At 40.1% G+C, this 25,442-nt stretch overlaps 1 protein-coding gene across 1 annotated transcript in view; it reads right to left on the reverse strand.

Moving 5' to 3' along the window:
- Positions 1 to 24,935, reverse strand: part of LOC134677154 (alpha-1,3-mannosyl-glycoprotein 2-beta-N-acetylglucosaminyltransferase-like) — a 37,035-nt gene extending 12,100 nt beyond the window's left edge. Inside the window, exon 1 of the mRNA XM_063535613.1 lies at positions 24,245 to 24,935. Coding sequence (XP_063391683.1) covers positions 24,245 to 24,533 — 289 coding nt within the window. The 5' untranslated portion in view covers positions 24,534 to 24,935. The remainder of the gene's footprint in view (positions 1 to 24,244) is intronic.
- Positions 24,936 to 25,442: the final 507 nt, after the last annotated feature.

Raw genomic sequence — 25,442 nt, forward strand, 5'->3', positions numbered from 1 at the left:
AAATAGTTGGTGAGCATCGGTGCTCGCACCCCACAGGACTACGCCGTAACTCAGCCAGGCGTGCGCGTACGCATAATAAGCCGTCATAGCAGATTCTAAATTTGTATTTATTTTTAAAACACTAAGGGCATATACAAACTTTGCCAGTTTTGATTTTATATTTTGGATGTGCGATTTCCAGTTTATGCCGGAGTCTAGTTTAATGCCTAGTAATTTAAACTCAGTGACTTCTTCAATTGGGCTGTCATTGATATCTAAGTGCAAGTGCAACGGTTTCTTCTGAGTAGGTTTAAACTGAATTACTTTTGTCTTTGTTAGGTTAATGTCTAAATTGTGTTCATGTAGCCAGGTGGTGACCAGGCTAATGGTTTCTAGTAGGCGCGTGTTGCATTCCGCACTATCACCACAACTTAATAATATTGACACGTCGTCTGCAAACATAACGCACTTCGTATCAATAATTTTAGGTAAGTCGAGTCGAGTTATGACGTTATCACTCAAAATTATCGTCCTTAAACTGACTTTACAGACATCAATCCGATTTTCTTTTACCAGTGTCTGATATACAGCAACCTTGTTGGTGGTGAGTCACCACTGGTGACATTGATTTTGAACGTGGGATCCTTCTATATCGAGTGGTTTTGTCAACCCTAGATAAAATGTATCTCCCACGTCTCCCAAAAATTTTATTACACCTCCAGGGATGGAGCAAACTCCACCAAAATAAGATATTAAAATGATTTCCAGCTTGCTGGGAATTAATTCCTCAAAACGCTATTTTTGGATCTATTTTGCATAATACCAGTCATAATTGCAGTTTTAAAATTGGAACTTTCTTTTATTCCATTTTCAATATTCGTTTTTATTTTGTCCTTTTAAAAGGACATTGGAACATAGGATGGTATGTAACTTGTTCTATTGAATAATACTAATGCAATGATTCTATTTAAATCATTTATTTACATACAATATATATACAGTGGTACTACTAAACGAAATTAATAACTAGCTTAAATCTAAAATAGGCCCCTGAGGCATTGTACCAAGGATGCTGGCGGCATTCCCCCGCTGTATCGCAATGCTGATACGTTGTGCGAGGTAGCCGCCAGCTCTTCGGTCACACATGTTTCTATTTATATTTACTTAATTATGAATTGTGAGTGTTATGACATTGGAAGAACGCAGGAAACGCAATAAAACACGTCATATCCTTTTATTATTTGACAATAATATTGTAAACTGCAGTTTAATCCTGGGTCAGACAAAGGTCGCGACTGCCACAGTGTCAGATAAAAGTGAAATAAGTATTATCTGTGAACATTTCAACTGTTTAGCTATCACGGTCCATGAGATACAGCTCGGTGACAGACAGACGGCTTTTACACTTTGGGTACGGAACCCTAAAAAGGGGGTAAATATAAAAATACATTTTATTTAATTGAAGAATACCCAAAAATTTTGACAATCAAAATTAAATAGTACTTATACTGAAAATCGTAATTCAAGATCAAAAAAACCGGGCAAGTGCGAGTCCGACTCGCGCACGAAGGGTTCCGTACCATAATCCAAAAAAGAAAAAACAAAAAAAAAGCAAAAAAAAAACAGTCACCCATCCAAGTACTGACCACCCCCGACGTTGCTTAACTTTGGTCAAAAATCACGTTTGTTGTATGGGAGCCCCATTTAAATCTTTATTTTATTCTGTTTTTAGTATTTGTTGTTATAGCGGCAACAGAAATACATCATCTGTGAAAATTTCAACTGTCTAGCTATCACGGTTCGTGAGATACACCCTGGTGACAGACGGACGGACGGACGGACGGACGGACAGCGAAGTCTTAGTAATAGGGTCCCGTTTTACCCTTTGGGTACGGAACCCTAAAAAGTAAGACAATGTTGCCACTTTTTACTAGCGCTTCTTGTATTTATGTAAAAATAAATAAAAACCGGGCAAGTGCGAGTCGGACTCGCGCACGAAGGGTTCCGTACCATAAAGCAAAAAAAGAAAACGGTCACCCATCCAAGTACTGACCCCTCCCGACGTTGCTTAACTTTGGTCAAAAATCACGTTTGTTGTATGGGAGCCCCACTGCCCCATTTAAATCTTTATTTTATTCTGTTTTTAGTATTTGTTGTTATAGCGGCAACAGAAATACATCATCTGTGAAAATTTCAACTGTCTAGCTATCACGGTTCGTGAGATACAGCCTGGTGACAGACGGACGGACGGACGGACGGACGGACGGACAGCGAAGTCTTAGTAATAGGGTCCCGTTTTACCCTTTGGGTACGGAACCCTAATAAAAGAACTTTTTAGGGTTCTGTACCCAAAGGGTAAAAACGGTACCCTATTACTAAGACTCCGCTGTCCGTCCGTCCGTCCGTCCGTCTGTCACCAGGGTGTATCTCACGAACCGTGATAGCTAGACAGCTGAAATTTTCACAGATGATGTATTTCTGTTGCCGCTATAACAACAAATACTAAAAACAGAATAAAATAAAGATTTAAGTGGGGCTCCCATACAATAAACGTGATTTTTGACCGAAGTTAAGCAACGTCGGACAGGGTCAGTACTTGGATGGGTGGCCGTTTTCATAGACAATGGTACGGAACCCTTCGTTTGCGAGTCCAACTCGCTCTAGGCCGGTTTTTTTAAATCGTACGAGTAAAATAACATAAAAAGGAATTTACTATTTTACAAACACATTATTGCAGTGGCACATTGTCTTACTTTATTTGGTCTTGAATACGATTTTCAGTATAAAAATTGTAAATGTAAACATACAAACATAGTTTATAAGTTTATGTTTTTTTTTTTGTGAGTAATTCATACATAACAATTAAAAAACAAATTGCACCTATTTAATAAATTGTGACGTAACACCAAATTAGGTAATATAAATTAAAAAACTAATTAAAATAATCAAAATAAAAATAAATTCACCCCCCAAAAAAGGGGGAGGCCTATGTTCAGCAGTGGACGTCTTGTGGCTGAGATGATGATGATGATGATGAAAAATAAATTGGAATTTATAATAATCTATGCCCCATGTCGTCGGTCACCTGGGTGCGTAGCCAACGTGCAATAGTTAACGCTCCGTAGCGAACGAAACGCAACTGTCACTGACACACTAGTGGGGAAGAGTGATAGAGAGAAATTACTACGATACGCTACGGAGCGTTAACGATTGGCACGTTGGCTACGCGCCCTTGTAGGTACAATTCTAAGATGAGTCATCTTTTAGTTTTTCCTTAATAATAATATAATCTGTGTTAAATATAGAACGGAAGACATCCGAATTCTAAGAATTTTTACATACAGGTTGATTCATGAACATGAGACGTGAGCAGGACTAATCCTACACACTCAGTAACTGATAATAGTGATAATTGATCGATCACCGTAGTATTTAGGTGAAACACACTTACCACACTTTTTCCTATTTTTAGGGTTCCGTACCCAAAGGGTAAAACGGGACCCTATTACTAAGACTTAGCTGTCCGTCCGTCCGTCCGTCCGTCTGTCACCAGGCTGTATCTCACGAACCGTGATAGCTAGACAGTTGAAATTTTCACAGATGATGTATTTCTGTTGCCGCTATAACAACAAATACTAAAAACAGAATAAAATAAAGATTTAAATGGGGCTCCCATACAACAAACGTGATTTTTGACCAAAGTTAAGCAACGTCGGGAGTGGTCACTACTTGGATGGGTGACCGTTTTTTTTTTTTTTTTGCTTTTGCAACAGCCACCCGCAACGAATCGTTGTCGAGGAGGGTGCCTATATGCGGGGACGGAAGCGCATGCAACCACGCCCCCGTCTCCGGCCTCGACCCTGCAAGAAGTCTTGCTCGATCCACTCCTAGTAGAAGAGCCGGCCGCAAATTTTCTAACCGACTTGATACCACGATGAAATACACAATGGGAAACCATAAAAGTGATGCTAAGTCCGAATTCGATAGTCTGCCACGGCGGAACTTGCCGAAAGTACGAAAAAGAAGGCCACTTCCGGTGCGAAAAAAGGGGGCTGATTTAACCCATCTGATACCGAAATAATAATTATGGCAGCAGTTAGAAATTTACATGTAGACACATAAAAGCGAAGTCTGCCAGTATTTTTTTAGCCGGAAGTGCTTGGCAGACGCTCTCAAAGGTGGCCAACGGGACCCCTAATTTAACCCATCTGATACCACCATGAAACCAATTCCAGTCGGTAGGTATGAACCCTCATGTCAGGAATATATAAGTCTGCCAAGGCTATTCCTGCCGAAACACCTTGGCAGACGAGATTATGTAAGCAAGGTCGGCATCGGTTACCCTACACTAACCCATCTGATACCACCATGAAACCAATTCCAGTCGGTAGGTACGAACCCCCATTTTAGGAATATATAAGTCTGCCAAGGTTTTTCCTGCCGAAACACTTTGGCAGACGAGATTATAAGCAAGATGACCATCGGTTACCGTACACTAACCCATCTGATACCGCCATGAAACCAATTCCAGTCGGTAGGTATGAACCCTCATTTCAGGAATATATAAGTCTGCCAAGGCTTTTCCTGCCGTAACACCGTGGCAGACGAGATTATGTAAGCAAGGTCGGCATCGGTTACCCTACACTAACCCATCTGATACCACCATGAAACCAATTCTAGTCGGTAGGTATGAACCCTCATTTCAGGAATTTATAAGTCTGCCAAGGCCTTTCCTGCCGAAACACCTTGACAGACGAGATTATGTAAGCAGCATCCGCATCCGAGGGATCCGTATTTTGGAATTATACAGATTACGGACATTATTAATAGCTGTAGGCTTATTTATTACTTTTTGATTATACATATTTGTATATTATTATGTTATTAATAAAATATATTTATAATTTATTAAACCTAAACTTAATACATTGGGAATTCATTACCTGCTTACGGCAGTAGTAGGGATTAGTGGGTGAGTTCTGGCTCACTGAGCCAGGCCAACAGTCCCTCCCCCTTTTTTCCCTTGTTGAGGCCCTGCAACCTTGCCTTGAACCCAAACTAATGTCATTGTAGCTCGAATCTAACCTAATCTATTTTTATTGCTTTTAAAATATTTCAATTATCTACTTTTGCAAAGTTAAATGTTGTAATCTCTATTTCGCAAAATGGAATTTTAATGTGACTTTAATGTATGTGCAGTCTACTTAGTAATTGGGTTTAAAGATATAAAAACACACATTTTATTTCCTATCCTAAGTATCCTAAGTTTATTCAAATAATATTCTGAACATATATAGTAGGGTCAAACAGATCACTGTGTTACGTTCTTTCCTGTGGACATACACAAAGTTAAGGGCTATAAAGATTAATTTTCTTATTTAACCCTTATCCACGTAAAAAGGTCCTCCTTTTATTTACAGAACTATGATAAAATCATAAACTGAAATAAATGTCATATACTAAGAAAAAGTGACCAAGGCCTCCAGTGCCCCAGGCTGGAATCGAACCAGCGTCCTCTGCTATCGCGGCAGGTGCCTGAACCACTCGGCCACCGGGGTCACAGAGACGTTAGTCAAATTTTCCAAGTATATGCACTTTTACTGAAGGCTTGTGGCGCCCCCTAGCCATCTCTAAGGTAGAACAGTATGGTTCGAACCCTTCTAGCTGGATCATTCCCATGATGATACCGAGCTAGCGAGAGAGATGGCGCTGCCCATCAATACAATGAAGTATTTGAACAAATTAAATTATTTCCAGGAAATATTTTAATTTGTTTTTATCAAGTAGAAACACTACTATATAAATTATAAACTGAAATAAATGTCATATACTAAGAAAAAGTGACCAAGGCCTCCAGTGCCCCAGGCTGGAATCGAACCAGCGTCCTCTGCTATCGCGGCAGGTGCCTGAACCACTCGGCTCGGGATGATAAAATCATTACTTACATGCCCACAAGCTGTTAACTATTGCCCACAGGAGAGAAAACTAGCGTGTTCGCGCGAACTGTACATTTTTCTCCCCTGTGGGCAATAGTTAACAGCTTGTGGGCATGTAAATAATGATTTTATCATAGTTCTGTAAATAAAAGGAGGACCTTTTTACGTGGGTTAGGGTTCAATAAGAAAATTAACCTTTATAGCCCTTCACTTTGTGTATGTCCACAGGAAAGAACGTAACACAGTGATCTGTTTGACCCAGTAACATCATTACTTATTCTGTGTACAGTGGAGAAAACGAATGAAATCATGCAATTTGATTTTGCTATTTTTAAATAAAGAGTAACCAAACAGTATTTTCCACAGTTGTTGGAAATGATACCATCTCTTACAATTTCTCTTCATGAACATTTTATGATACCTAACCTTCCAGTTTTCGCCCGAATTAATCAAAAAATTCACCAACACCATTTACACCAACCAAATAGAAAACGGGTCCGTGTCCGAATTCGCGATCTCGAGTCCGGGTCCGCGTCCGGGTCCAGGTTCAGGTAGAAGTCGAATTCAAAATCTTGCTTGTTTTGCCAGTGGGGTAACTTGCTTAACAATCAATTAGAAAAAGACAAGTCGTCGAGGAGTTCCGTTCTGATCACCATCAGCAATACCACTTCATCAAATGCCACTGTTCTTAATGTAAATCCTTGTTTGCCTGATGAAAATACAAAAGTCACTATACAATGCCATTCAGATTTGTAGAGTTCCCTCGATTCCTTATGTATCCCATCATTAGAACTTGAGCTTGACGAAAATGTAACTTAAAAACCTAACGTGCTTAACAAACATAACGAAGAGGACAAATCCCCAAACATGAGCTATGCGTCGTTGAAGAGTTCCATTCTGATCATCATCAGCAGTTTCACTTCATCAAATGTCACAATTTTGAATGTAAAAGCTTGGTTTGTTTATAAAAACACCAGTATCACTATATGTTAGGGTGGTTAAAAAACATTTTTTTTTCCTAAGGGGCCCTTATTTAGTTACACTTATTATGCTGATAAAATACACCAAGTTTCGTAATTTATCTCAACTACAAGGGGGTGCTTCACCTCGTTGAAATTTTGTATGTTGTTTGAAACCCAAAAAAAAGAGTATTATTCAGAATTTTATTTAAATATCTGGTTTCACACTATTTGCACATGTGATGTATAAGTTTTGAAGTAGGTAGAAAAACATTTTCTTTCAAAATAATACCTTTTAAATCACACTTTCAAATAATGTGAAAACTACTACTTACATAAAAATCTAAAATATAGTAACTTATTTGTTTTGGATTTCATACAATTTGAAAATTTCTAAGTGTTTGAGCACCCCCTTGTAGTTAAGATAAGATTACAAACTTGGTGTATTTTGTCAACATAATAAGTGTAACAAAATAAGGGGGTGCCGCTTCTTCTAGCTAGAGTTTTTCCCATACAAACGTAAACCACCCTACTACTATATGTATACCTACAAGATTGGAAGAGTGCCCTCGATTCCTCCTTAATCTCACCCTCAGAACTGGGTTTTGACAAAGACGGAACCAATCTGTATGTATATACTTACAAGTTACAACTCAACTAAAAAAAGAATTTTCAAAATCGATCCCGAAATGACGGAGATAACAAACATTAAAAAAAAACCGAATTAATACCTCCTTTGTACGGTTTCGTAGTCAAATGGCAAAAAACGGAACTCTTATAGATTCGTCATGTCTGTCTGTCTGTGTGTCTGTCCGTCCGTATGTCACAGCCACTTTTTTCCGAAACTATAAGAACTGATTAAACTTGTATTCTGTGAACCGCATTAAGATTTTAACACAAAAATAGAAAATAAATACAATAAATTTTGGGGGTCCCCCATACTTAGAACTGAAACTTAAAATTTCTTTTTCATTAAACCCATACGTGTGGGGTATCTATGGATAGGTCTTCAAAAATGATATTGAGGTTTCTAATATATAGTGCGTCAAGCAAATCTTGTCAGTAGCAATGTAAAGCAAACTAAAGTAGGGCAACACTCAAAGAGTAGTATTGCGCTAAGAAAAGCAGCAATGTACAATGTACATCGAACCAAAACTTTTTTTTCCGCTGATCGCGCCTTGTCACGTACGTCAATTCAAATTGTCACTCGCGGATTCTCTATTGAAAATGTTTGAAATTGTTATTAATACGTATGGACGGACAATTTAAAAGCGGTGTGTGATGTTGATAAAAATGATTAACTAATTTGAAGATCTGAAAATAAAATTGTAAGTGGACTATGCCGTTAAACAAGAATGTATGAATAAAATCATTGCTTCAGCATTTTCATATTTTATTAGATTTCTCAGTTGGCACTGTAGGCATTATAGGCACCCTTAGCTTTAATTAAGCACAGTCTTATTTAATATATTGGTATTTAATGGTGACACAGCAGAAATATCTCTTGAAATAGAATCGATTCGGAATGTAAACATTGTAAACCATTTGTAAACAAACAAGATGATGACTGTCATTCGCAATCCACATTCCACAGATAAAACACAGATGACACGCGATTTTCGAATTATTCGAACACAGTGTTGCTAACCCGCGATTTTTCAAATTTGCCGCCGTTTGCTACTGACAAGATTTGCTTGACCCAGTATAATTGTTTTCTAAACTGAATAGTTTGCGCGAGAGACGTTACACTTCCAAAGTGGTAAATTGTGTGCACCCCCCCCCCCTTAATTTCTAAAATAAGAGAATGACAAAACTAATAAATATATATGATGTACATTATCATGCAAACTTCCACCGAAAATTGGTTTGAACGAGATCTAAACTAGCCTCTAGACTGCTTGAGTCTCTTCAGCGATGCAATATTGACTACCGGTACATCGAAGTGTTGAAGTGTTTGTATAGTTACGCCACCATGTCGGTCCGAGTCAGGAGCAGAGTGCGAAGGCGATTCTATTGCAAAGAGGTGTAAGGCAGGGAGACGTTATCTCTCCGAAACTGTATACTACCGTAATGGAAGACGCCTTCAAGCACCTGGAATGGCAAGGACTTGGCATCAACATCAACGGCGAACACATCACTCACCTTTGGTTTGCCGACGATATCGTAGTCATGGGAAAGTCGATGGAGGAACTCAGCATGATGGTCGATGACCTCAACCGAGTTTCACAACGGCCCACCCGTTGTGAAACTCGGTTGAAGTCATCTTGAAAATGAACATGGACAAGACGAAACTTATGTCAAATGCCAATGTTGTGCCCATCCCAGTCTCTGTTGGGAACTCGGTACTCGAAGTTGTTGACTCGTACATCTACCTAGGACAAGTAGTCTAATTAGGTACAGGTAGGTCCAACTTCGAGAAGGAGGTTAACCGCCGAATCCAACTCGGTTGGGCAGCGTTCGGGAAACTACGTAATGTCTTTTGTCCGACATACCTCAGTGCCTCAAGACGAAAGTCTTTAATCAATGTGTGTTATCAGTGATGCCTTACGGCTCCGAAACGTAGTTTTTCACTATCGGCCTCATCTCAAAATTCAAAGTCGCTCAACGAGCTATGGAGAGGGCTATGCTCGGAGTTTCTCTGCGTGATCGAATCAGAAATGAGGAGATCCGTAGACGAACTAAAGTTACAGACATAGCCCACCGGATTAGCAAGCTGAAGTGGCAATGGGCAGGCCACATTGCGCGCAGAGAAGATGGCCGATGGGGTCGAAAAGTGCTCGAGTGGAGACCACGGACTAGCAAGCGCAGCGTAGGGCGTCCACCCACAAGATGGACGGACGACCTTGTTAAGGCCGCCGGAAGACGTTGGATGCGGGTCGCTTCCAACCGGTACGAATGGAGGTCCAAGGGGGAGGCCTATGTTCAGCAGCGGACGTCTTATGGCTGAGATAATGATGATGAACATTGTGCGTCACCCATGACGTCAGCGTGTTACGCGTTACGCTGTCTCGAGTTTATCATTTTTTCCCCACCTTAAAAAGTGCTCAGCGCCGCTAAAGAAGTTTTCACTTCAATAATACAAAAACAATAATAAAGCAAACCCAAAAAGCGGCCAAGTGTGAGTCGGACTCGCCCATGAAGGGTTCCGTAGCAGCAAGTAACATAACAAAATTGCGGTTTACCATTTATGCCGATTAAAAAAAAACTACCTACTAGATCTCGTTCAAACCAACTTCCACCGAAAATTGGTTTGAACGAGATCTAGTAGGTAGTTTTTCGACCCGTTTCACAACGGGTGGGCCGTTGTGAAACTCGGTTGAGGTCATCGACCATCATGCTGAGTTCCTCCATCGACTTTCCCATGACTACGATATCGTCGGCAAACCAAAGGTGAGTGATGTGTTCGCCGTTGATGTTGATGCCAAGTCCTTGCCATTCCAGGTGCTTGAAGGCGTCTTCCATTACGGCAGTATACAGTTTCGGAGAGATAACGTCTCCCTGCCTTACACCTCTTTGCAATAGAATCGCCTTCGCACTCTGCTCCTGACTCGGACCGACATGGTGGCGTAACTATACAAACACTTCAACACTTCGATGTACCGGTAGTCAATATTGCATCGCTGAAGAGACTCAAGCAGTCTAGAGGCTAGTTTAGATCTCGTTCAAACCAATTTTCGGTGGAAGTTTGCATGATAATGTACATCATATATATTTATTAGTTTTGTCATTCTCTTATTTTAGAAATTAAAGGGGGGGGGGTGCACACAATTTACCACTTTGGAAGTGTCTCTCGCGCAAACTATTCAGTTTAGAAAACAATTATACTGGGTCAAGAAAATCTTGTCAGTAGCAAACGGCGGCAAATTTGAAAAATCGCGGGTTAGCAACACTGTGTTCGAATAATTCGAAAATCGCGTGTCATCTGTGTTTTATCTGTGGAATGTGGATTGCGAATGACAGTCATCATCTTGTTTGTTTACAAATGGTTTACAATGTTTACATTCCGAATCGATTCTATTTCAAGAGATATTTCTGCTGTGTCACCATTAAATACCAATATATTAAATAAGACTGTGCTTAATTAAAGCTAAGGGTGCCTATAGTGCCTACAGTGCCAACTGAGAAATCTAATAAAATATGAAAATGCTGAAGCAATGATTTTATTCATACATTCTTGTTCAACGGCATAGTCCACTTACAATTTTATTTTCAGATCTTCAAATTAGTTAATCATTTTTATCAACATCACACACCGCTTTTAAATTGTCCGTCCATACGTATTAATAACAATTTCAAACATTTTCAATAGAGAATCCGCGAGTGACAATTTGAATTGACGTACGTGACAAGGCGCGATCAGCGGAAAAAAAAGTTTTGGTTCGATGTACATTGTACATTGCTGCTTTTCTTAGCGCAATACTACTCTTTGAGTGTTGCCCTACTTTAGTTTGCTTTACATTGCTACTGACAAGATTTGCTTGACGCACTATATATTAGAAACCTCAATATAATTTTTGAAGACCTATCCATAGATACCCCACACGTATGGGTTTAATGAAAAAGAAATTTTAAGTTTCAGTTCTAAGTATGGAATGGAAGTAAATTTATTGTATTTATTTTCTATTTTTGTGTTAAAATCTTAATGCGGTTCACAGAATACAAGTTTAATCAGTTCTTATAGTTTCGGAAAAAAGTGGCTGTGACATACGGACGGACAGACACACAGACAGACAGACATGACGAATCTATAAGAGTTCCGTTTTTTGCCATTTGACTACGAAACCGTACAAAGGAGGTATTAATTCGGTTTTTTTTTAATGTTTGTTATCTCCGTCATTTCGGGATCGATTTTGAAAATTCTTTTTTTAGTTGAGTTGTAACTTGTAAGTATGTATATACATACAGATTGGTTCCGTCTTTGTCAAAACCCAGTTCTGAGGGTGAGATTAAGGAGGAATCGAGGGCACTCTTCCAATCTTGTCACTCTTTTCATATTTATTTATTTATTATTATACATATAGTAGTAGGGTGGTTCACGTTTGTATGGGAAAAATTCAAACTCTAGCTAGAAGAAGCGGCACCCCCTTATTTTGTTACACTTATTATGTTGACAAAATACACCAAGTTTGTAATCTTATCTTAACTACAAGGGGGTGCTCAAACACTTAGAAATTTTCAAATTGTATGAAATCCAAAACAAATAAGTTACTATATTTTAGATTTTTATGTAAGTAGTAGTTTTCACATTATTTGAAAGTGTGATTTAAAAGGTATTATTTTGAAAGAAAATGTTTTTCTACCTACTTCAAAACTTATACATCACATGTGCAAATAGTGTGAAACCAGATATTTAAATAAAATTCTGAATAATACTCTTTTTTTTGGGTTTCAAACAACATACAAAATTTCAACGTGGTGAAGCACCCCCTTGTAGTTGAGATAAATTACGAAACTTGGTGTATTTTATCAACATAATAAGTGTAACTAAATAAGGGGGTGCCCCTTAGGAAAAAAAATGTTTTTTGAACCACCCTAACATATAGTGATACTGGTGTTTTTATAAACAAACCAAGCATTTACATTCAAAATTGTGACATTTGATGAAGTGAAACTGCTGATGATGATCAGAATGGAACTCTTCAACGACGCATAGCTCATGTTTGGGGATTTGTCCTCTTCGTTATGTTTGTTAAGCACGTTAGGTTTTTAAGTCACATTTTCGTCGAGCTCAAGTTCTAATGATGGGATACATAAGGAATCGAGGGAACTCTACAAATCTGAATGGCATTGTATAGTGACTTTTGTATTTTCATCAGGCAAACAAGGATTTACATTAAGAACAGTGGCATTTGATGAAGTGGTATTGCTGATGGTGATCAGAACGGAACTCCTCGACGACTTGTCTTTTTCTAATTGATTGTTAAGCAAGTTACCCCACTGGCAAAACAAGCAAGATTTTGAATTCGACTTCTACCTGAACCTGGACCCGGACGCGGACCCGGACTCGAGATCGCGAATTCGGACACGGACCCGTTTTCTATTTGGTTGGTGTAAATGGTGTTGGTGAATTTTTTGATTAATTCGGGCGAAAACTGGAAGGTTAGGTATCATAAAATGTTCATGAAGAGAAATTGTAACAGATGGTATCATTTCCAACAACTGTGGAAAATACTGTTTGGTTACTCTTTATTTAAAAATAGCAAAATCAAATTGCATGATTTCATTCGTTTTCTCCACTGTACACAGAATAAGTAATGATGTTACTATATATGTTCAGAATATTATTTGAATAAACTTAGGATAGGATACTTAGGATAGGAAATAAAATGTGTGTTTTTATATCTTTAAACCCAATTACTAAGTAGACTGCACATACATTAAAGTCACATTAAAATTCCATTTTGCGAAATAGAGATTACAACATTTAACTTTGCAAAAGTAGATAATTGAAATATTTTAAAAGCAATAAAAATATATTAGGTTAGATTCGAGCTACAATGACATTAGTTTGGGTTCAAGGCAAGGTTGCAGGGCCTCAACGAGGGAAAAAAGGGGGAGGGACTGTTGGCCTGGCTCAGTGAGCCAGAACTCACCCACTAATCCCTACTACTGCCGTAAGCAGGTAATGAATTCCCAATATATTAAGTTTAGGTTTAATAAATTATAAATATATTTTATTAATAACATAATAATATACAAATATGTATAATCAAAAAGTAATAAATAAGCCTACAGCTATTAATAATGTCCGTAATCTGTATAATTCCAAAATACGGATCCCTCGGATGCGGATGCTGCTTACATAATCTCGTATATCAAGGTGTTTCGGCAGGAAAGGCCTTGGCAGACTTATAAATTCCTGAAATGAGGGTTCATACCTACCGACTAGAATTGGTTTCATGGTGGTATCAGATGGGTTAGTGTACGGTAACCGATGGTCATATTGCTTATAATCTCGTCTGCCAAGGTGTTTCGGCAGGAGAAACCTTGGCAGACTTATATATTTCTAAAATGGGGGTTCATACCTACCGACTGGAATTGGTTTCATGGTGGTATCAGATGGGTTAGTGTAGGGTAACCGATGCCGACCTTGCTTACATAATCTCGTCTGCCACGGTGTTACGGCAGGAAAAGCCTTGGCAGACTTATATATTCCTGAAATGAGGGTTCATACCTACCGACTGGAATTGGTTTCATGGCGGTATCAGATGGGTTAGTGTACGGTAACCGATGGTCATCTTGCTTATAATCTCGTCTGCCAAGGTGTTTCGGCAGGAAAAACCTTGGCAGACTTATATATTCCTAAAATGGGGGTTCGTACCTACCGACTGGAATTGGTTTCATGATGGTATCAGATGGGTTAGTGTAGGGTAACCGATGCCGACCTTGCTTACATAATCTCGTCTGCCAAGGTGTTTCGGCAGGAATAGCCTTGGCAGACTTATATATTCCTGACATGAGGGTTCATACCTACCGACTGGAATTGGTTTCATGGTGGTATCAGATGGGTTAAATTAGGGGTCCCGTTGGCCACCTTTGAGAGCGTCTGCCAAGCACTTCCGGCTAAAAAAATACTGGCAACCTTCGCTTTTATGTGTCTACATGTAAATTTCTAACTGCTGCCATAATTATTATTTCGGTATCAGATGGGTTAAATCAGCCCCCTTTTTTCGCACCGGAAGTGGCCTTCTTTTTCGTACTTTCGGCAAGTTCCGCCATGGCAGACTATCGAATTCGGACTTAGCATCACTTTTATGGTTTCCCATTGTGTATTTCATCGTGGTATCAAGTCGGTTAGAAAATTTGCGGCCGGCTCTTCTACTATCCTGAAGACCGCTCTAACAGGCCCTCAAACACCCGCTTCACCCCAACATCGTCCCACGACCGTTGAGATTCCAGCCTCTCAGGCACTGACTTACCCGGATTGAGAGCCATCCAGGCCTCCAACGCATCGGCAGAGTACGGTATGGCTACCCTATTACCATCTGAACCCAAAATTTGAGTAACCAGTTCCACAACCCCACTCGCCGATGCCAGGAACTCACTCACTAATACTGATACGAAACAGTTGCTTATAATTTACGAAATGCGCAGTGTTACTCCTGCTCACGTCTCCTGAATCACCCTGTATACTCGTATCTGTCATGACCTTTCACCTGTATTCTCGCCACTGGCCTTATCTCTTTTATGCAAACAAGATAGCACTGGAGAGTCATTCAGTTTGCATTCGAGCTTTGGTCCGACATGAAGTTATTATTGTTGGTGTGTTCTCTCGCGGCGGCGTCAGCTGCCGCAGCAGTTCCTGAAGACTACAATCCAACAAGCGAAGACCTGGGAGCTGCTGCTTCGTACTTCAACGCATCAACTATTTTTACCAAGATAATAAAAACGGAAGATCTTAGGACGCGTGACCCAATTTACGCGACGCCTGCAGTGATGTTCATTGGCAAAGAAACTGGACAGATTCTAAGATGTCTTCTGGCACAACCAAATGAGTGTGAAGTTTTCCATGAGGCGAGTACTCAAGTTCATGCATTGCTCGTTTTTGGAGAGTACCTCTATGCGAGTTTATATTCTGGTTTAATTCTAAGATGCGATCTTTATGAGAAAGCATGCATTAATTTTTATCAAGGCAGCTCCGAGACATTATCCTTGTCGGCAGAAGGGAGGTATCTATATGCTTCTCAATATAGTCCCTCTGGTATTTTACGATGCGAATTAAATCAACCAGATAGCTGCCAAATAGTACAGACAATGAAAGACAGTTATATGTGGGCGTTCAGCCATTTTGGAAAATATATATTCGTCGGACAGCAAGACGGAAAAGTTTTACGTTGCTCATTGAAAGCGGATAATAGTTGCACTAAAATGTACGATATGAGTTCAAGTGTATATGGCTCAGCAAATATGGCAAACAGTATTTACGCGTTAACAGTAGATGGTAATTTGTGGAACTGTTCCCTAAATGCTGATACTACTATTGATAGTTGCCGGGGTGTACCTTCAGGTGTAGATTCTCCTAAAGACATGGTATCATTCAATGACCAGTTGTATGCAGTTAATGGAGAAGGTGTATATACATGCAAATGGACCAACAATACCAGCTGCGTTCTCTTCGCTCGGCATGAGAAACTTTCAAGTATAGCGATTGCTTATGAGACCTATCACATGCAGTGTAGATACAAAGATGAACAGAAAACTTGTTCATGGCAGAGTAATTACAAATGCCCTCCATTCATTTTTTATTTCGAAACCCATGAGCGTAACATGTTTGAAGTGCACGTAAGAAACGGAAGGTTGTACAACTCCCAAGGTTTCCTTGTGGACACGAGGTTGGCGAACGAAGGGCACTCAGGTCCTTCAGCGTTATTCGCAATGAGTCCTGATGGTAGAATTTTACTGTCCAACGTGCATTTAAATCAGCTGATCCACACGTCTAGCTTTTATGCGGGAAGCCCAGTCGCTGGAGCAGGAGAGATGACGGTTGTTAATGGTGTTATAAAGAAGATGGCGGCTTGTGACGAACACTACAGGGCTGACGTGGATTTGAATAAGCAAGTAATTCAGTCGCTAAGGAAGCAAGGGTACACGGAGCCTTTGGAATCACTAAAGTGCAGTGAGGACGATGAAAACCTAACTGAATCAAACAACCAATAAAACATTTTCAAACTGATGTCAGTCTCTATTATTGATTAACAAAGATAATCACTATGATCGGCATAATTTTGGCGAGAATCTATTGTTTAAAATGAGTGACGTTCACCAACGCATCACTGCCGCGATTACAACGTCATACTCCTATGCATCAATTTTATCAAAGATATTGACAGTGACAGCGCCCGATTTTAAAGCAGCAGCAGTAAAAGAAAGAGTAATAACTCCATAGTTATTTCATGCCAGACATGGGTGTTGGCAAGTCCAACAGAAGAGTAATTCCTTTTTATAGTAATCTATGGTATTGATTGTTCTATCCTTGAATTATATTGCCATGGGAACGTGAATAATTTATACTTCACTTTTACTATCTACCTAAATATGTAACTCGTGCTTATATCTTTAATACAATTATTGTGACTATACAAGACCGTTTTACTTGTCTTCGCCTCAACTGAACCAGCACAATCCACCTCACCGCTGAACATTGGTCCTTCGAGCCGGATATGAACCAGCGACCTATGTTGTTTGAAACCTGACCGAACAACAAATAAACAAAATAAAAGTGGGCCAAATGGAAAGGAAAGAAGTGTTCTAGGAGTAAAACGCAGATAAAGTCTACAAATTATAAAGAATAAAACTAAATTCAAAAACATTCAATCTGTTTGCAAACGATTAAAATGGAGATGGACAGGGCATATGTTAAGGAAGGGAAAGAACACAAAAGTGGACAAGATTAATAACGGAATGTTGCCCGAGAGACGGGATAAGAAACAAAGGAGGACAATTTAAATGTCGGGAAGACGACATAATGGCTCCTCTACACGATAGGGACGCAGCCATGTGGTAGAATAATATAGCAATATCACTTGCTCCCTCTAACGCATAAATGCGTTCCTTGGAGTAGCTGGCGTTGGGCCATCGTGTAGAGGAGCCATAAGAAAAATAGCTGGCCCAACATGGAGACGAACTGCAAAAGACGAATAAAATGTAAAGGTTTAGAGGTCTATGTCGAAAGACAAGCTGTAAAAAGGAAGTGACGAAAACCGGTTGCCGATTCACTTCGTTATAAAATATAGATATATATACAGGGTGAAATTTAAATCACAGGCCATATTCATTCCCGGCACTAGGTTACACTTAAGGAATCTATTTAGCGAAAAAAAAGAGTACACTTTTTTTTAATTTTCATTTTTCAATTTTTAAATATTTTCCACGAGTCGTGGTCACCCTATTACCACAAATGTAAACAAACCTAATAGTAGGTTTTAAGAACAACATCAGCAAAACCCTTATCTGACCTTCACTAAACCTTATAATCGTTGCAATAGGGTCCACCCAGTTAGTGTTGGCGATGGTAGGCAGGTTTATCAATTTCGAGGGTAGTCTAAACTAAACCATTCCGCGCTAGCGGTAAACATAACGGTAAGCATAAATGATTAGTCACTCGTCACTCGCCAACCTTAAAATAATAATCGCGCGCGTACTAAGGTTAAAAAAAATGTTTTCGAACCGGGAATATTACGAAGTGGTACGGTGTTATTTATTAAGTGGTGAGTGTTTACGTGGTGCACAAAGATTATACGAAATGGAATCCGTTCCATGCCTTCGCAGACAAGGATTGAATCCAAGAGTACCATCTCGTGGGACTTTCGTTAATTGCGTCGATTTTTAATCAAATGTACGTAAGTTGATTCAATTTTTTAAATAAGCCTGAATGCAAAGATTCCTGACCTAGTTTTTACTCATTGTTTTTAAGCCACGGACGTTTTGTTAATAATCATTAGTCACAGAAATAACATTTTAGATTAAAAATGGGTTGCCTTTGCATTTTGACGGTTCTAAGCCCGTTAATATGAAAGGAAAAATTAGCAACTTCTGTAGGTAATCTTGCTGCAATAGGGTTCATAATTGGTGACGCAATTACAAACAGCGGGAGGGGCGGGGTGTCAATGACCTTAACTGATAAGAGAGAAGCGGGTGTAGTGGGTAGTTGTCGGTTCACCATAACGTACGAGGTTTTTAGGACAACTGGATGATGAGTTATTTCGAAAAAAATGTACTGAGCGGTATTAAAAGAAAAAACACGTGTTTAATATTTTTTCGAGTTCTTTCGGTTGTTTCAATTTGGCCAGTGAATTAAATTTCACCCTGTATAGTATAGTATAAAAGAAATAAAGTGGATACTTATATTATTATTGTGTTACACAGCAATAAAGGCTTATTTTATTTATTTATTTTAGTTATTTCGTATTCGACATCTAGCGTCAAGAAGCGTAATTTATCAATACTGCTAGTTGACAATAGATGTCGCGGCGAACAAAAACTCTAATACTCAACAATTTACAGCTAATATTATAATCGGATCAACTGGAAGTCTATTTGAAACTCCTGCTTTTAATATTAGTTGTACATTGTTTTAGTAGTACATTTTTCGTCAGTAGCGACACTTGTGACATCTGGTATCAAGTAGCACAGCCCATTTTTTCCAAAAGTCCTGGACCAATTATGTTGAAATTTGGTACACATGTAGCATGGAGTGACTCACACACACAGCTGACACCACCCACCGCGAATCGATTTAATAAATTAATTGTTCATTTTCCAAATGTAATATGATACCATGTAATCCGATATTGCAAACATAAAAATAATGTTACATTTCCTCAACCTTGTACTTTAGACCTAGTGTAAAGAACAAAGGAAATGCTTTCCTATATAAACCGCACATTTAATTATAAAATACAATTGATATCCAACCGTTGCGTGTATCACTCATAAACCACCTTCTCCGAGCCGAAGGCTTACACTTCATGGCGACCCTGCCAGTCGGGCTGCTCGAGGCAGCCCCGGCTTAGACGCCGCCCACCGCCAGCCGGCCAGCCACCCAGCCGCCCAGCCAGCCAGCTAGCCCAGTTTAAACGCCGCATAGTAGCCCAGCCAGCCAACCAGCCCCGCCGCCACTACCAACACCGCCTGTGCCCAACAGCAAACACCAGATGACTACAGGCCAGGACGAGTGCGGCATGTGCGCGCCGCCCGCCACCGGCGCCAGTGTGCTCCCCAAACCCCACCCGCACCCGCGCTACAACAACAAGGCCGCCCGGCTCCGCACCTTCGAAGATTGGCCCAAGAGCATGAAGCAGAAGCCCGAGGAGCTCGCCGAGGCCGGCTTCTACTACACCGGCCAGAGCGACAAGACCAAGTGCTTCTACTGCGACGGAGGACTCAAGGACTGGGAGGAGGACGACGTCCCATGGGAGCAGCACGCGCGTTGGTTCGACCGGTGCGCGTACGTTCAGCTCGTCAAGGGAGAAGATTACGTCCAGAAGGTCATGAGCAGCCAAAAAGCTGCATATGTTGTTCGCGCATATGCTGTTAATAGAGTCACTTTTGTCAGCGTTTAAATTTTATGTTTGCAATATCGGATTACATGGTATCATATTACATTTGGAAAATGAACAATTAATTTATTAAATCGATTCGCGGTGGGTGGTGTCAGCTGTGTGTGTGAGTCACTCCATGCTACACACATATGTACTCGTAAATTCGTGACCCAAAGACTTATACTTATCTTACGTAAAAAACAGACAGACAGACAGACGCACGAGTGATAAGGGTTCCGTTTTTTCCTTTTGAGGTACGGAACCCTAAAAACAATTACATCTTCTTCTTCTTCCTCGCGTTATCCCGGCATTTCGCCACGGCTCATGAAAGATTTGTAGCGGGTTCACCTATATTTGAGCACAATAGCCGTTGCGATGTATTTGCCGACGCGTGCTAAACTAAAGCAATTATGAAATCAATATCAATAAGATAACAACGGTGCCCGCACGGCTCGCGTATCACAGTTATCACCATAAAATAAACCATAATCGAGGTTCGTCATATCACGCATGGCGTTAATACTTAATAGGCATACACCGACGACGCTGCTGTATGTGTCCAGATTATACTACCTTAGGGGTCATCCATTAATTACATCACACGTTTAGGGGGAGGGAGGGGGTCAGGAAAATGTGACATATTGTGACACGGGGGAGGGGGGAGACACAAACTTTGCGACGTCACTTTAACTTCATCAGTAACCGAAAATTAAATTAAATTATTTTATTCGCTGTACATTTAAATAACAAGTTTTTAAAACGATAATCGTTTTTATTCGTTTAATTTTTTTCCTAAGCAGTTTTGGGTTATAAAATTACTAATATTTATATCGTCAAAAATATTTTGATAAAATATTAATAATACTTAGGTACTTACTTCATTCGATTTGGCGATTTCGTAGAAAAAATGTGACGTCACACTAGGGGGGGGGGGGGGTCAAAAAACCTAGAAATTCGTGTGACGTAATTAATGGATGACCCCTTACGAAGGTCGAGGAGATCGTAAAGTATGTACGAGCCAAGTCCGGATTCATCCTGAGGGTCGTGAAGTTGGAATGTCCACACAGTGTGAATTTTAATTCTTTTGTGCTGAGCTTTCCGACTGAACATCTAGCGACCTTCACCAAGGAGGAGTTTTGGCCGAAGGGTGTCAAGTTCCGGCGGCTCCGCGGCCGGCTCCCTGACACTGCGGGGTTGCGAACTGCATCGCAGCCATAATTGTGTTTTTAGTTTTAAGATATATTTTGTAATAATATGTATGCTAGTTTTAAGGTATCTATGGGCCAATAGTTGCCTGAAAATAAATGTTTTCCTTCATTTCAACTACAACTTCAAAAAAAAGGTAGAATCTCTGATTCAGAGATCCTCTAAATTCTAGTCTGGCCTCTAGCCGCCCAGGCCTATAAAAAGGCCTCCCATTTCCAATCTAATTCGAATCTTTATTTTGACAAATAAAAATTTCGTTTTACTTGGCATGTTTTTAAGTTCCGGCGGCTTCTAGAGTGTAAATATGTTAAGCCTCCTCCACACTCGTGCGCGAATCGCGGCGCGAAGCCGCGAACGCGAGTGTGGCGTCGATTTTCGCAGACAGCGAAATCGACTCCACACTGTGGACTCGATTTCGCAGTCCACACTCGCGTTCGCGGCTTCGCCCGCGATTCACGCGCATAGTCTGGAGGGGGCTTTATGGAAGTATGGCAAACATGCTCGCGGCTTCGCTTGTTCTACACACATATCATCGCTGTGCAATATAGATTAAATTTGTTAATGAGCTGAATAGCACGGAAATAAAAAAGCAAACGTACAATTATCCCCCGTTCATTTCCATATATTTGTATTTGCCGTTCGTGGTCTCTGCCTACCCCTCCGGGAAATAGGCGTGATTATATGTATGTATGTATGTATGTACGTACAATTATTGGCACTTTTATCGCTCCAGCTGTTTAAGATCGATTGGTGTTAATTAACAACTAAAGTCAGCCAGGGTAATGGCAATTACGGGGCAAATGCAACTAAACCATACTCTAAATAAGTTTTTGCCATGAATTTCATTTCGACCATATCGGAAACAGATCGAATAACTAAACGAATTAGCCTGTGTCGGTATCATATCAAGTAACGTAAACAGATTTGAAAAGTGGGAGGGTTAGCTATATGTGCGGTTATGCGGTAGTAAGTTAGTAACTCAGTAGGTACTTATTGTATTATAACCGACTTCAAAAGAGGAGATCCTGGATAGAGAGCCTGGTAGAGGAGCCGTTAGGGCTAAGTGAGGAAGCCTGGGCCCATCGCCATTCTGCATTGCACGAGTATCAAATACACTCGGGTCAATCGCTAACCAGTCAAGCTTGAAAGAAAATATCAACATAACAGTATCAAACGGTAAGCCATTGACAACAACATCGTTAGACCTAATGCGGACCTTACTACGTTGCAATACGGCATAGGAATGTGTAGTCGAATGTGACGATACGGTCACTATGGACCATTGTTGACCGTTGCACAAATACACCCATTATAAACGACAAACACGATATGTATAGCAATTACGTAACATGACGCGTGATTTGTTAGCAGTCGACGGTGCCAGAGGTATTTCTCACTTAGGGCCCCCCCACATCTGGCGTCTTTCGAGCGTCCGCGTCTACAATTCTATGGCCGACGTCGACGCAACGTCGACGCAGCGTCGACGCAACTGCGCAGCGACGTCATTTTCCACAGCGCTGGACCGACGCCGACAGACGCCGACGCTCGAAAGACGCCAGATGTGGGGGGGCCCTTATGACAGTGGGGAGACACTCCTCACTTCGGTCGAACTCGGCTCCGTTCGGCTCAGAGTGGCTACCGCGAAAACCGAAATTCGCAAATTGCGGGGATCTTTCTCTTTTACTCCAATGAAAGCGTAATTAGAGTGACAGAGAAAAATCCCCGCAATTGACGATTTTCGGTATTGGCGGTAGCCCTACAGTAGTCAGTATTGCTCCGAGCAATTATTAGGGTTGGCACCACTTGACTTCCTTTCGCGTGCACGACCACAGATAAGATAATCACTTGAATTTTGACAACTCTAAATAGCCGAAAGGGATAGTGCCATATTAGAAAGGGACAGCATGATTCCTTTCTGTACGGTAGTACTATTATTTATTCTGTGCTGTCACTGTCACACTATAGGGAAGAGTGATAGAGAGACACAAAATGATTCGATGGCAAACCGCAAGCGATCGGCACCTTGGCTACGCCGCTTGGAAATCCTCAGATTGCACAAGATTTGGGAAGTGCTAAATGATAAGCATGTTGGCAATAACAGGATGGTATTTCCCATTTGGATTGAAGCAACAAATTAATGATAAGTATGAATGAAACGAAAACGATTTATCAACCACATATGTGTCTTGAGAATGTCAGCCTTAGCACTTGGATTTAAGGTTCAAATTAAATTGAACTTTTCATTCAATAGTCTTGAGCTGTTCACATCTGGCATGTGCAGTCGACGTCAAAGATATGTTTCCACTTTTGCACCTTATGCCTTTGTAATAAGGCGAAAAATGTAGACATATCTTTGACGTCGACGTACGTACACCAATGGGTCGCTAGCCATAGTTTGGAAAATGCTGCTATAAAGGATTTGAAAAGTTTGAAATACCAGAATGTATATTTAATTGAAGGGATGTTTGCAAAAACAACATAACTGACTACACCGGTTGACACCTGAAACGATTAACAATGTTCTTAAAAAAGTGTCAACCCTCTAAGCAGTTATGTTGTTTTTGTAAACATCCCTTCAATTCATTGTACAATTTGTACATGATAATACCGTAATTATTTATTAAAACAAGCAAAGACGTGGCTACACGCTACGAGCGTAACCCGTAGCACTTAATGCCAATAAATGTGTTAATTTATGGGCAGATATATAATCATGTCCAACCTGAACACTTTGTAAGACTTTAGAAACCCGGGCATTTCCATTCAACTTGTACTTTAAAGCGCAACTTAAGTCTTGTTTGAGTAACGTCTAACCGTTACATTCCTGACAAAATATATGGGATTTGACACTGACCGCCAGTATTGTAACAATTGCTAACAGGCCGTTAACCTTTTAACCGCCAGCAATTTTTGATCGAGCGTGCTCGTGTCGCCACCGACAGTAATTGTACCACGCAGAGTAAGGTTGGCATAGTTACGGGAGTTATAAATGTGCTGTAAAAACCAAATCAGATCTTTGTCTTATTAATCAGACTGTCGCGAAATGAGCTGGATATGTAATGTCTTATATATCAGACTCTGGCAGTTAAAGGTGCACAGTTAAGTGGAAAAGCCCAATAATTACCTTTAGACCCAGCCTTTACGTCAGGAGCTCGCAGATTCACTTCACTCTCCATCTTGGGTCCCTCTTCTTTCTTCCTAATCCGCTCCACAACCATTTGCAACAATTTACCACTCTCGGTCAGTTGATTGTCCATCATTTCCTCTAATTTGTTTATCCTAGTCTCAATATCCTCTACTTTGACACTCGTTTTCACTATAGGTCCCTCGTTCCCATTATAAAATAACATTAATGATATAATAAATAAGCAAACTAGACCTACTATGAAGAATTTCTTTAAATAAAGTCTCATATTGAATAATTAATAAAATACACCACTAATCCTCACATGTATTTAGGCGATAGCGATAATCATAGTCCACGATAAATCAATTAAAAAGTAAACATTTTTACCGGGATTTTTTTTAATTAAAAATAATTGCGCCGAGTCCAAGGAAAAACATTAACGGAGTAAACACAATAGTATAGTCTTTACACACATTTCTGAGGCAGTTTCACGGGCGTAATGTGTTGCGGTTTGATCAACAAGAGTCGCGTGTCGGGAACAACTGAGTAAATGTTAAAAATTCTGATAAATAAATTACAACAACAATGCCTATAGGACACGTCAAAGAAACAATTGAAGGCGACGGGCGAACGATATCGAAGTGACAGTTAGGTTGCGGTATTGCCAGCGTATTAAAAAAGAATCCCCCCACGCCCACGATAAAGTCTGTCTCTGTGCGAAAAGAGCAAGGCTATAACCGCGAAAATCGAAGTACGCAAATTGCGGGCATTTACGCCTTCATTGGAGTAAAAGAGAAAGATCCCCGCAATTTGCGAATTTCGGTTTTCGCGGTAGCCCCTCAGAGTAGTTCCCAAGGCCCTAACGTTGTCTGTCCTCTTTGACGGCGCAGCAACTAGTATCATTTCTCTCTCCTCGCTCTTTCAAAAATGCCGTTTGTCAAAAAAGGACAACTATACTGTTGACAAGATGGACGGTGTTATCGTTATGGGTGGTGTTAAGTTAAGTTGTGTATGTGTGCGTAAAAACGTAAATGTGTGCTCTTTTAGGGATGTGAGAAGTCGATTTTAATCATGTTATATATCGATAAACGCTACATAGTGGAACGAAATAGCGATTAAATGAAGCTTCAATATCTTCTTTAAAAATAAACATAATTGAAATGCTTATGAATAATGAATACATACATAATATGTA

The sequence above is a fragment of the Cydia fagiglandana genome, chromosome 25 (genome assembly GCF_963556715.1).
Source record: "Cydia fagiglandana chromosome 25, ilCydFagi1.1, whole genome shotgun sequence".
NCBI classification, from domain to species: Eukaryota; Metazoa; Arthropoda; class Insecta; order Lepidoptera; family Tortricidae; genus Cydia; species Cydia fagiglandana.